The 9,435-nt window shown below is 34.8% G+C and overlaps 1 protein-coding gene across 3 annotated transcripts in view; it reads right to left on the bottom strand.

Annotated features, from left to right (window-relative positions):
• ano2a (anoctamin 2a) overlaps nt 1-9,435 on the bottom strand; it is a 32,370-nt gene that overhangs the window by 8,869 nt on the left and 14,066 nt on the right. For all 3 annotated transcript variants that reach the window (XM_016544841.1, XM_016544840.1, XM_016544839.1), the window contains exons 10-18: nt 8,939-9,003; nt 8,008-8,142; nt 7,243-7,403; nt 7,002-7,084; nt 5,760-5,771; nt 5,284-5,361; nt 1,213-1,287; nt 936-1,137; nt 695-806 (exon numbers count right to left, since the gene is read on the bottom strand). In XM_016544841.1, the coding sequence (XP_016400327.1) occupies nt 695-806; nt 936-1,137; nt 1,213-1,287; nt 5,284-5,361; nt 5,760-5,771; nt 7,002-7,084; nt 7,243-7,403; nt 8,008-8,142; nt 8,939-9,003 (923 nt within the window). The remainder of the gene's footprint in view (nt 1-694; nt 807-935; nt 1,138-1,212; nt 1,288-5,283; nt 5,362-5,759; nt 5,772-7,001; nt 7,085-7,242; nt 7,404-8,007; nt 8,143-8,938; nt 9,004-9,435) is intronic.

Consider the following 9,435-nt stretch of genomic DNA (forward strand, 5'->3'; position numbering starts at 1 on the left):
CGTAAAAAGACAGTATGAGTCATTATAATCCATAATTATGTCCCCGCTGGATGCAACAAATGCCTCGTTTATAATGGGTTTTATTGTTTTTGTCTCGTCGCTCTGGCCGGGACAAGGCATCACAATATGGCAAGGGGCGTAACATTTCCGTCACACGCTTGAGGTATTCGGCCAATCGCAACGCACTGGATAGCTGGCCAATCAGAGCACACCTCGCTTTTCAGACCGATGAGCTTTGTAAAAATCTACGCGTTTCAGAAAGGCGGGGCATAGAGGAGAAACAATAATGTACAGTATGTGGAAAGTAATGTGTTACACCAAATACACAAAATAATGTTCTTTTTAGCAACATCATATGACCCCTTTAAGATGTTTGTGCTATATATATATATATATATTTTTATGAAAAAAATGGTCACTGCAAAGTGATATATACAATATAGATGAACATAGATAACATTCTCAACAATGGACTACACAGGACAGACACACAACACTACAGTATACAGTATAGACACTAGTGTAGACAACACTACATACAAACACAATACTACAGTAAGCACACGACTACACTGCAACAAACTGGACATGACAAACAACAACAAAGTACATTATAATAATCCAATTATCATTGGCAACAGAGACAGAACGTCATATTAGTTTGGGTGGGTATGCTAATGGGATGCCAATTTACCTGCCCTTAAAGAAGGCCACATAGAAGACAGGTGCAAATGCATTCATGCTCTTCAGCAAAAAAGCTTTCAAGATCACATGCTCCTCAAATGTCGATTCAGTCTTTGGAATCTCTGCAAGTATGACATTAACATCATATTCATAATAATCATCGGTAATGCATGATCTTTTCTTCGTCAGAGTCACACTTTTATCAAGAAAACAAAAACATTTCATCTTTTGTCATGTAAACACACACACACCAAGCTCTGTAATCCAGGCCGCTATAGCGCCGTAGATCTCATCCAGCACCAGAACCACCAGCAAGTTGATGATGACAGCGGTGGTTGTCACGGTTACACGCACATTAGCCTTGGCCTCATGATCAGGGTTCATTGACATAACAGCAAACACAATGATACGGTAGAGAATCACTCCAGATACGGCAGAGAACGTGACCCCAACCTGAGAAAACAGATAAATGTGAATTTTAACTGTAAAAACTATGCAACAAATGCCGTTATGGGGAAAGGTACCTACCATAAGGAGGATAGAGGATATGTTGATGCAGTACCCTGGCAGCCTGTCTGTCCATGACAAAGACTCAGAGGCAAGCTACAAGAACAACAGGATGTTACTTAATGCTCACCATATCAGCTGTGAATACACTAGCTACTGGAGTACCATAATCACATTTTGCATGATACTGACAAGCAATTATTATTTGTGACCCATGCTGACAAAATGAGTCGGAATGCACATAGGCTGATTTTGAACTATAGGCAAAAAAAAAAGTGAAAATTTGAGGTTTTCACAAAAATGAATTCATTAAGCCCTTGTCTAGCGATCCTGATGCTCCAAATAGTAATCAAACATTTAAAATGATAATATATATAGATTACAGTATTTCAAAATATCTGTCTTGGCGAGTATTCACACAAACACTATCTGTTATGTCTTAAGTGAACCATTGGGGAACTGTTGGGGAAAAACATCTGATGTGTAACATTATATTAGATCTGTGCATTACAGTAGGTCTTAATATATAAGGCCGTCTGTCTCATTACTGTTAATCTAACAATAAAAGAAACAAAGGAATCACTCAATGCTCTTGATTGAACTGCTTTTTTAGTTTTAATCGTTTTTTAATAATACATTTGTATTGAATACACTGAAGTTATTTTTTACATTTGATTAGTCTGTTTTTCTTACATGAATGCTTCTGCACGGAAAAAAATATACTAAATTTTTTTAAGGTAAGTGGTTGCAAACAATTTATTTTAGCTACATTTAAATTAAAAAAATGTTGAATGTTAGTCAGCTAAATTTGTTTACTTAAATGTAGCTCAAATAATTTTATTGTAACCACTTACCTTAAAAAATTAGTAAATTCAATGAATCATTAGATCTGTGCATTACAGTAGGTCTTAATATATAAGGCCGTCTGTCTCATTACTGTTAATCTAACAATAAAAGAAACAAAGGAATCACTCAATGCTCTTGATTGAACTGCTTTTTTAGTTTTAATCGTTTTTTAATAATACATTTGTATTGAATACACTGAAGTTATTTTTTACATTTGATTAGTCTGTTTTTCTTACATGAATGCTTCTGCACGGAAAAAAATATACTAAATTTTTTTAAGGTAAGTGGTTGCAAACAATTTATTTTAGCTACATTTAAATTAAAAAAATGTTGAATGTTAGTCAGCTAAATTTGTTTACTTAAATGTAGCTCAAATAATTTTATTGTAACCACTTACCTTAAAAAATTAGTAAATTCAATGAATCATTTTTTCAGTGTGTTTAGATGTAAGATGAAAAAAGTAAGAAAAGTTCTTTCTCGTATTTGTTCTACTGTTTATTTGCATCTTTGTTCTAATTTTTAGTAATAAAGATAAAATAACAATCAGCTATATTGTGATTATTAATACAGTGATTATTAAAAGAAGTGGAGGAAAAGATGCAATGTTGTAGGTGATAGGAACCTTCAGAAAACATTAACTCGTTTTTTTCGACTTCAAACGGGTGTAGCTCAGTCATTTTTGTCTGATTCAAACAAATCATACATCATTTTGAAGGTTAAAATAAAATAAAAATAAAAAGAACTCGTTTTTTGAAAATTTGCTCATTGTGACTCATTTTGCCAGCACAGGTCACATTTTTACGGTATTGCAATAACCAATATGATAGCCCATACTATAAAAAGTCTATACCAGAGGTGCCCAGTCCTGTTCCTGTAGATCTACCTACTGTACCTGCAGAGTTCAGCTCCAACCCTGATTAAACACACTTCAACCAGCTAATTAAGCTCTTCAGAAGCACTTGATAATTACAGACAGGTGTGTTTGATCAGGGTTGGATCTGTACTCTGCAGGTGGGATTGATTTATTTAATCCTTTTTTAAACAGAACATGAACAATGTTCACACTAATATCTATTCTAGAATTTTTACATGCTTCTGGACAAATCTGGCATCAAAACGTTATATACGTACGTGCATATACATACGTACGTTATATAATGTTATTTATGTACATTATGTACAGTCGAAATATGATGCTTTTGGGGGGGGGAAATAAATAAATAAATAAAATAAAATATGAAAAAAAGCAGAAAAAAGAAAGAATAAAGGTCTGTTCATGCCAAGAAAAATAACTATAAAGGTAACTATAATGATAACTATATTAGTGTCCACATCAATATATGATAAGGTTTGTTTATCATCAGCGTGATGCAGTTTTGTCATCTGTAGCTTTAAATGCTCAAGCTCTTTAAAGCAGGATGGATTCTGATTGGCTGTCAATGTTTTTATTGTTCATCAGCTGGAAAAAAATCATTCTGAAAGTGATTCCAACGATATTGTTGTTCACTGTCATTAACGTTATAGTTATGGCGTGGAGTTCCTGATTCTCAGAATTAGAATGATTATTAAATGTTATAATTATTGTTTTAGGATGGTGTGAACGGCCCCTAAGACTGGTCATTATATGCTTTTAGTTGGTGTATTTCACAAAATAAATACAAATAAATAATTTTAAAATGTAATGTTAGGAAATTAGATAAAAATTAAGTTTTTAAAGAAGCACCACAGTATTTAAAATTTTTTGGTCAAATCAACCTAATAATTGGTTACCTAAAAAATGACATCTTTAAAAATATGCTAATATTGACCATTACCAGTTTGGCCTGGTCTCCAATATATTGTGTAGTTATTCAGTTAAAAACTTAACACTGTTAAATATTACTTTTTACAAAATCTACAGCTGTTGTAGCGTCTTTGTGCATCAGAACAGCAAATAGTTTTGGACTTGCAACAAACTAATCACTGACACTAAGTAGGGCTGATTTGATTGAAGTGCTGAAGTTAATGAACAGCACGGATCCAACCCTCCCCCAGACGCGCACGCATCAAATCTGAATTAAAACACACTACACTCTCTCAGGTACACGCACATACACACTGAACATGTGTCTTTGATTAGAGGAAGGACACCACTCTATCTTGCGTGTTTTAATCCCGCTGACTCTAATCCTGCATAATCTAGTGTGGAATACCCAGAGAGGTAATCTGCTTTGAGTGCCGTGTGTAGTAAGCGTGTACGCCACAGAGAGTGTTTGAGCGCATACGTGTGTTGTGTCATCCTTGTTCAGTAATATTTTAATAATTCAATAATATTCTGATATTTTTAAAAAATCTGATCTGATATTTGCATGATATCAGGGAATTGTGATTTCCAAGCTTGGAAAAGTCATCGAAATTATTAAGATTATAAGAAGACATGATAAAGTTTAATCATAGTGAATATAATTTTTTTTTTGTTATATACAGCTCTAAAATTGTTTTTTTTATAATTGTAATTATTACTCTTTTAGGATAAAAATATATTTTTACAATTATAATTATTACTCTTTGTGAGTACAATCTTTATAAAATTACTATTTTTTTATTTTAAAATAATTATTCAGTAATCACAAACAACTGAAAATGTTATGGAAAATTATGGAAATTCATCAGTCAAAACATAAAAACCTAATAGTTTTGTACATAATGGTGCAGTTTACCTCTTCCTTCTTCTTATTCTTTGCCTTCTTCTCTTGTTTCTTAAGAAGAAAGTCCTCATATGCTGGTCGTAGCTCATTCTGTCACACATACACACACACACACACACATCAAGCTCAGTGATCAAGGACTCCAAAGATTTCAAAAAGCAGCAAATTCAACATCAATTCCTTAGACATGCATAAGCAAAACTGTCTCCATAGAAACAGGATTCACAAACAACACAAACACAAATAGAAAGAAATATCTTGGTTCCACATTAAATCATTTTCTTGTCTTGAGGCAAAGTCGCCAGTATGGTACAAAACTGCAAGTTCATTAAAAAGCTTTTTTTTATAATTGTAATTATTACTCTTTTAGGATAAAAATATATTTTTACAATTATAATTATTACTCTTTGTGAGTACAATCTTTATAAAATTACTATTTTTTTATTTTAAAATAATTATTCAGTAATCACAAACAACTGAAAATGTTATGGAAAATTATGGAAATTCATCGGTCAAAACATAAAAACCTAATAGTTTTGTACATAATGATGCAGTTTACCTCTTCCTTCTTCTTATTCTTTGCCGCCTTCTCTTGTTTCTTAAGAAGAAAGTCCTCATATGCTGGTCGTAGCTCATTCTATCACACATACACACACACACACACACACATCAAGCTCAGTGATCAAGGACTCCAAAGATTTCAAAAAGCAGCAAATTCAACATCAATTCCTTAGACATGCATAAGCAAAACTGTCTCCATAGAAACAGGATACACAAACAAAAGGATTCGTTGACACAGGTTACTACAATATTAATCCACTATAAATCTCCCCTCTTCCTACGAATTCAGGGTTGATTCATCAAACAGCGTCACCATACATGCCGAATGGTGTGAAGAAAAACGCAAACGGGGATGGAGCGATGATGAGGGTGGGGGAAGTGTGAGGGACACGGAGAGAAATATCGTGTGCGTTTGAGCATGTCGGGAACCATATAGAAACAGAGATCGAGAAAGAGAGCAGGAGATAGGTTTACCTCAGCCCTTTCCTATCGGTGAGCATGAAAGCAAAGAAAACATAACATTAGACACATGTTTGCACTATTTAACATGCGGTGTAATTGAAGTTCATTGTTGTTCACATTAGCATGTCGCTCATGATCTCCATGGCATCCTGTTGAGAGCGCAGACCTTCATCCACTCAGCTCAACGCTTTAAGCAGAACACTATCTCATTACTCACACATGGCCTTTCACACACACACACACATACACACCATCGTCTCCCACCACTTACACAACACACGTTCAGACTGAATCAGCTCCCAGGTGAACGGTTCAAACCCTCAAGAACAATGAAATCTTGAATTTTCATAAACCTAATGAAGAGCAGGCCATCAGCAGTCAGCGCGAGGGTCTGCTGGAGTCGCACTAGAGAGAATTGGCTATTATGTTGGATTATGTTTATCAATGCTTTATGAACTGCGTTGCTGCGAGTTTGCGCTGATGCTCATAGGTGAGATTCTGGAGTGGTTTTTAAGAAGGCAGCGATATTGGAGGTTATGCATAACAATCATTATACCACAGTTAGGAAGTCATGCTGTGCTGGATAGAGGTGCATCGAGGATGATCTATATGCTTATTTTACTTTTATTCAGCAAGGATGCATTCAATTAATCAACAAAGAGAGTTCTATTACAAAAGAGTTCTATTAATTACAAATAAATGCTGATTTTTAAACTTTTTATTCATCAAAGAATCCCGAAAAATGTATGTATGCATCAAATCAGCATATTAGAATGATTTCTGAAGGATCACGTGACATTGAAGACTGGAGTAATGATGCTGAAAATTCAGCTTTTCATCACAGGAATAAATTATATTTTAAAATATATTCAAATAGAAAATAGTTATTTTAAATTGTAATATTTGACAATATGAGAATACAATAAGAATGTCCCCTCTTTACTACAGACTGCAACCAACTAGCAAGTAACAAATCTTTGCTCATGGCTATTACCTATATTAAAGTATATATATATATATATTTCTCCTTTAATCCTTTGATGTGCCTGCCCAAACTTCAGTTTTTTAAATCAGAATTCCACTCAGTGAGCAGCATTTTTTAAATGATGCAGTCACAGATGTGCATATGTCAGCTATTTTACAGCTTCGAAAATCTGATTTTAGAGCTGCCGCTATTTAATAATGAATATTAGAGGTGTTCTGTGACTTTGATCATGTTTCTAGTATTCTGAAATGCTTGGGACTTTTTCTCACCTCATCGTCTTCCATGCCTGTCAGATCCCAGCTGTGCTGTAAACATCGCTGCCTCCTCTTCCAGTGTTCTAGAAACACTGCAGCTAAACACACACACACACACACACACACACACACACAAACACAATTATCACAACACTATCTATTCCTCTTTACACCACCTTATTTCTTCTCAATATATTATAAATGTACAGTAATCACATAGTTTATCATCAAATGCACATATTCATACAGCTCATACCCCAGAGGGACATAAAGATGGCGAAGCCCACTGTGGCATGGTTATCAAACAGATAGCTGGTACGCGCCGTACTGCAGATACTGCTCAGCTGCCAGTAATCACACACACGATCACATAGAGGACACATGGTGAAATTAAGACGTTCATCACACATCTCTTGACTGAAAGAGAGGGAGAAATTAATTATTGATTATATCATAAACATTCACTGCAATACATAAACATTTATTTTCTTTGAAAAATTTTGGAAAAAATATCAAAACTAAACCTTATAAAACATCCCCGGAAAAGGCTTAATTAAGGAAATAAATCAATGCAATTCAAATATAAATGTTCCAAAATACATATTAGAGTTACTGTTGGTTTGATCTAAAGCAATTAGCTTATATTATGAAAAAAAATTATTTCAATATTAAGTCCCCACAAGGTAAATAGCTTAATAAAAAAACTAAATAAAGTCTTAATGAAAATCTGTGAGGGTCAGATTCAGGATTAGGGCATAGAAAAATATTTGTTTGTTAAAAAACATCAGAAGTTAAAGGGTTAGTTCACCCAAAAATGAAAATTAGCCCACAAATTACTCACCCTTAAGACAATTTTTAATGTAACTCCGGCTGGATTCGTCTGAAAGAAGGAAGTCATATACACCTAGGATGACTTGAGGGTGAGTAATTTGTGGGCTAATTTTCATTTTTGGGTGAACTAACCCTTTAAGGCAAAGACCCCATGATGATAGAAAAAATGGAAACATGTGAATGTGTTTACCTGGGCACATTGGTGTCTACGGTGAGGCAGCCGTACAGGAATACTGCGACTCCTAAAGCCGAGGCTGGAATCAGCAGCTGTGTGTACACTCCCAACCAGGCAAAATACAGGCCAATCTTCTCTCCAAAGTACTTCCTTTTGAATACAGGTAAACGGGTTACAGAACTGTTACGAATTTGACAAGGTAAACAACCACTGAATACCAGCACATGCAAAAACGCTGTTTTCAAAAACAGTGACTGCACGGAATATGAACCTACAATTGAACCTGAATGCCATTCACAAGTTTTACACATCCTCCAACTCTTGTATATTCATTTATTAAAATATTTTGTCTATTCTGATTATGCTTTCAGCATCTACAGTCCATTCCAGAGCTTTTCCCCATAATCAGCTCAGAATATGTCAGTTTGCAGACTCCATGTGAGCCAAAAGATAAGTAATACATTTACTAAATAGTCTTAGTATTGTACTGTCAAAGACATACCGTCTGCCATTCTCAGCGTGCATGCTATACGGTGGGCATGTTTTAAATATTCGTGATGTCCAGGCGGGCATATTAAATTCACCAGATGCAAAGCGTCTTCTTTTACTCTAAAAACAAAGCTGGATTGTAGCAAGTTGCAGGTCATTTAATAATGTTTTTTTTATGCTGAAAATGCTTGTTTGATAAGCATTCTGGGATAGGCAGAATGAGACTGTTTTGTCAGGTGTTTTGTTGCCTGCCAGCCAGGTGAAATCTTGAAAATGAAAAGTGACATCGGTTCTCAACCAGCCATGCGATTTAAAGTAGAACTATTTACAGCAAGCCACAAAAATACACACAAACATCTGACAGTTATCAGAAAAGAGATCCAGTTAATAACCATCTGTGTGCTGAATAACATCCTTCACAGAACCAGATGGTAGGGATGTACGTCATGTCTGATACCTTATAAGGTCCATTGGCTGATATTTGTAGCAAGCACCATAATTGGCCCATTCCTCATGCAGCATCTGCAATACACACAAATATCACTCATTACTAGGGATGTAACGATATCAAAATCTCATGATACGATACTATTGCGATATGAAGTCCACGGTACGATATTTATTGCGTAATTAAAAAAAAAAGACAAATGAAGAATTGGAAAAAAAATAACATTTTGTACATTTTAAAGTTAAATGATTCTATCTAATGCACTTTGAGAGTTCAACATTAGAAGCTGCAACCCATGTTCTTAAAGGGTTAGTTCACCCAAAAAGGAAAATTAGGCTGTGTTTTACTCACCCCCGAGGCATCCTAGGTGTATATGACTTTCTTCTTTCAGACGAATCCAGTCAGAGTTATATTAAAAATTGTCTTTGATCTTTCAAGCTGTTTAATGCCACTCAGCGGGTGTTGCATTGCTTCAGTCCAAAAGAACTTAAATAAAAATCGCCCAT

The sequence above is a fragment of the Sinocyclocheilus rhinocerous genome, unplaced genomic scaffold (genome assembly GCF_001515625.1).
Source record: "Sinocyclocheilus rhinocerous isolate Xijiao unplaced genomic scaffold, SAMN03320098_v1.1 scaffold1782, whole genome shotgun sequence".
Taxonomy (NCBI): Eukaryota; Metazoa; Chordata; class Actinopteri; order Cypriniformes; family Cyprinidae; genus Sinocyclocheilus; species Sinocyclocheilus rhinocerous.